Source organism: Neopelma chrysocephalum, unplaced genomic scaffold (assembly GCF_003984885.1).
Source record: "Neopelma chrysocephalum unplaced genomic scaffold, ASM398488v2 Primary Assembly neopelma1_94456, whole genome shotgun sequence".
NCBI classification, from domain to species: domain Eukaryota; kingdom Metazoa; phylum Chordata; class Aves; order Passeriformes; family Pipridae; genus Neopelma; species Neopelma chrysocephalum.
The window spans coordinates 1-3,225 of record NW_020923163.1 but is presented as its reverse complement, the minus strand read 5'-3'; the positions used below and the strand labels follow the sequence as shown (position 1 = coordinate 3,225).

Below are 3,225 nucleotides of genomic sequence, written 5' to 3'. Positions count from 1 at the left end.
CCCCCCCCGGTGGGGGACCCCCGGGGCGTGCCCCCGGGGTAGGGGGGCCCGAGACTTCCCCTCTTCGCTGGGAGGGGTCAGGGCTGGCGGGGACCCCCTGCACGCCCCCGGATCCCCATCCCTTGGCTGGGGGCTCCCCGGGACCCCTGGCCCCCCGAGCGAGCCCGCGGCTCTTGCCCACCCCCAGCCCCGCTGAGCGCCGGACCCCCGCACCCCACGGGACCCCCCGGACCCCCGCAAACCCTCCTCGAACCCCCTGGACCCACCACCATGCAGGACAGCGTCGACCCCCACTGTGCCCTGGGTACGTGCTGGGGGTCCTGGGCGTCCCGGGGATCCCAACCCCCTGAGGGGGGCTCAGGGGGATCCCCAGTTCGGGTCTAGGGGTCTCAGCCGGTGCTACCCCCCACCCCCCGCAGGTCTCGCCGTGGCCAAGGTGGAGCTGGAGGAGATGGAGGCACCAGGATGTGCCAGCTCAGGTGGGCACTGGGGCCCTGGGGGGTGTCAGGAGGGCACCAGGGTGGTCCCGGTGTACTTGGGGCCACCCTGGAGCAGGGGGGAGACCTGGCTGTGCCCCTTGTCCCCTCAGTGTGGCCGGTGGTCCCCAAGGTGGAGGTGACCCCTGAAGGCGATGAGGACAATCTGGAGGACCCGGAGCTCCACGGCTCAGGTGAGGAACACGGCTGTGACACCGGCACTGCCGGGGGTCCCCTGGGAACACCGGGGCCACACGGTCACTGTCACCCTGTCCTGGGGCTGCTGGCAGTGCTGGGTCCTCGGGTGGTGTGTCCCTGGTGCCACTGGCCTTGATGGTCACTATGTCCCAGGGCCGGTGGCAGCTCCAGGCCCTTGGGTGACAGTCACTGTGTCCGTGGGCCAGTGGCAGCTCTAAGTCCTTGGGGTGACAGTCACCATGTCCTAGTGCTGGTGGCCGTGCCGGGACATCCCATCCCTGGCATGTCTCCCCCCCCGTGTCCCCGCAGAGCACTGGCTGGTGCGGAAGGTGAAGGTGGAGGAGGAGGAGGAGGACGAGGCCTGGGCAGCCGGAGCCGAGGCCCCGCTGGCTCCGCAGCCCCTTCCCGGCGCCGTCCCCCCCGATCCCGCCGGGACGCCAGGAATTGCCGGCGCCTGCAAAGTGGAGGAGCCGTGCCCGGAGGAGCTGGGGTACGGGGTGCTGCCAACCTGGGGGCTGGGGCAGCGCCTGGATGGCACCGGGATCGGGATTGGCTTCGGCGCCAGGATCGAGACCGGCCCCGGGATCGGGCTGGGCCCCGGGACGAGCCCTGACCCCATGGAGCACGAGCGCCGCTCCCAGCCCGCCCCGCGGCCCTTCTCCTGCTCCCAGTGCGGGAAGGCCTTCGGGAAGAAGGCTCACCTGACGCGGCACCTGCGGGTGCACACGGGCGAGCGCCCCTTCCCCTGCCCCCACTGCGGGCGCCGCTTCCGCCAGCGCATCCACCTGCGCTCCCACCTGCGGACGCACACCGGGGAGCGGCCCTACCCCTGCCCGCGCTGCGCCCGCCGCTTCCGCAAGAAAACCCACCTGGACCGGCACCTGCGCACCCACACCGGGGAGCGGCCCCACCCCTGCCCGCGCTGCGCCCGCCGCTTCGCCCACCGCCAGCACCTCCTGCGCCACCTGCGCCTGCACGCGGAGCCCGCCCAGGGCCACCGAGACGGGCACGGGCACGGGGAGGTGCCCCCCGAGGAGAAGCCGCCGCCCTGCCCGGGGTGCGAGATGAGCCTCGCCTGGAAGCAGAGCCCGGCGTCGCGCCCGCCGCTGCACCCGGGGGACGGGAACGGACACCTGGATGGGCACCGGGATGAGGATGGGGATGTCCCCGCCGAGGAGAAGCCCCTCCCTTGCCCCCAGTGCGGGACGAGCCTCGGCTGGAAGCAGAGCCCGGCGCCGCACCTGTGGCAGCACCTGGAGATCCGACCCCCGGGCTGTGCCGAGTGCGGCCACGGCCGCGCCCAGGACCCCCAGCACCCACTGCAGGTGCCCGGTGCCAAGTGTGGCCGTGGCTGCACCCAGGACCCCCGGCACCCGCCACAGGCGCCCGGCGCCCGGGACCCCCAGCACCTCCTGCAGCCCCCACAGGTGCCCGGTGTCCAGGACCCCCAGCGCCTGTCGCAGGTGCCCGGCGCCGAGCACCCCTTCACCCAGCACGCGTCCCAGGCGCCCCCCGCCCAGCGCCCCTTCGCCCAGGACCCCCGGCCCGCCCCGCAGGCGCCCCCCGCCCAGCGCCCCTTCTCCTGCCCGCAGTGCGGGCGCGGTTTCGGGCGCAAGGCGCACCTGGCGCGGCACCTGCTGGTGCACTCGGGCACCCGCCCCCACGCCTGTGCCCGCTGCGGGCGCCGCTTCAGCTCCAAGACCAACCTGGACCGGCACGAGGCCGTGCACACGGGGCTGCGGCCCCACCACTGCGCCCGCTGCGGCCGCGGCTTCACCCGCAAGACTCACCTGGAGCGCCACGAGCGCACCCACAGCCGCGCCAAAACCGGGGCGGGCACCGCTGGCACGGGGACTGGCACCGCCACCGGCGCTGGGATGGGCGCGGGGACTGGCACTGGCATCGCCGGGCCCCAGCTGGCCTGGCCAGAGCCCCCCACCCTCTGCCCCTGAGTGCCAGGATGTGCCGGGGGGCCTGGTGGCTGCCAGTGCCACATCCTGAGCGCTGGGATGTGCTGGGAGGTGCCAGGGGTTCCGGTGGCTGCCAGTAGCGCATCCCGAGCACTGGGATGTGCCAGGGGTCCTTACGGCTGCCAGTGATGTGTCCTCGGTACCAGGAGGTGCCAGAGTCTCCAGCAGATGCCAAGAGCTGAATCCTGGGCACTGGGATGTTACCAGGATGCGCCAGGAGCTTCTGTGGCTTCCAGCAGCGCATCCTGAGTACCAGGATGTGCTGGGAGATGGCAGGGGCTCTGAGGACTGCCAGCGGTGAGTCCTGGCACTGGGATGTGCCAGGGACCTGGTAGCTGCCAGTGGTGCAACCTGAGCACTGGGGCGTGCCTGGTTCCCCCGTGACTGCCAGTGCTGCGTCCTTGGCACCCTCCTCTGGGATGTGCCAGGAGGTGCCAAGGACTTCGGCGGCTTCCAGCCCCGCACCCCGAGCACCAGGATGTGCCGGGATGTGCCAGGACGTGCCGGTGGCTCCAGCCGCTGCCGGGTGGTGATTCCTGGGCACTGTGGTGTGCCAGGATGTGCCTGGGGACCTGGTGTTT

At 72.9% G+C, this 3,225-nt stretch overlaps 1 protein-coding gene across 2 annotated transcripts; it reads left to right on the top strand.

Annotated features, from left to right (window-relative positions):
- Positions 1–192: 192 nt before the first annotated feature.
- Positions 193–3,206, top strand: LOC113980503 (zinc finger protein 467-like). Of its 2 annotated transcripts, XM_027707731.1 has the most exons (5): positions 193–304; positions 420–479; positions 590–670; positions 984–1,999; positions 2,057–3,206. In XM_027707731.1, the coding sequence occupies exons 1-5, from the start codon at positions 271–273 to the stop codon at positions 2,624–2,626; spliced, it is 1,761 nt and encodes a 586-aa protein (XP_027563532.1). In that variant the 5' UTR covers positions 193–270; the 3' UTR covers positions 2,627–3,206. The 2 variants fall into 2 exon arrangements, with proteins under 2 accessions (XP_027563532.1, XP_027563531.1); XM_027707730.1 differs by having other exon boundaries at positions 984–3,206.
- The last annotated feature ends 19 nt before the right edge of the window (positions 3,207–3,225 follow it).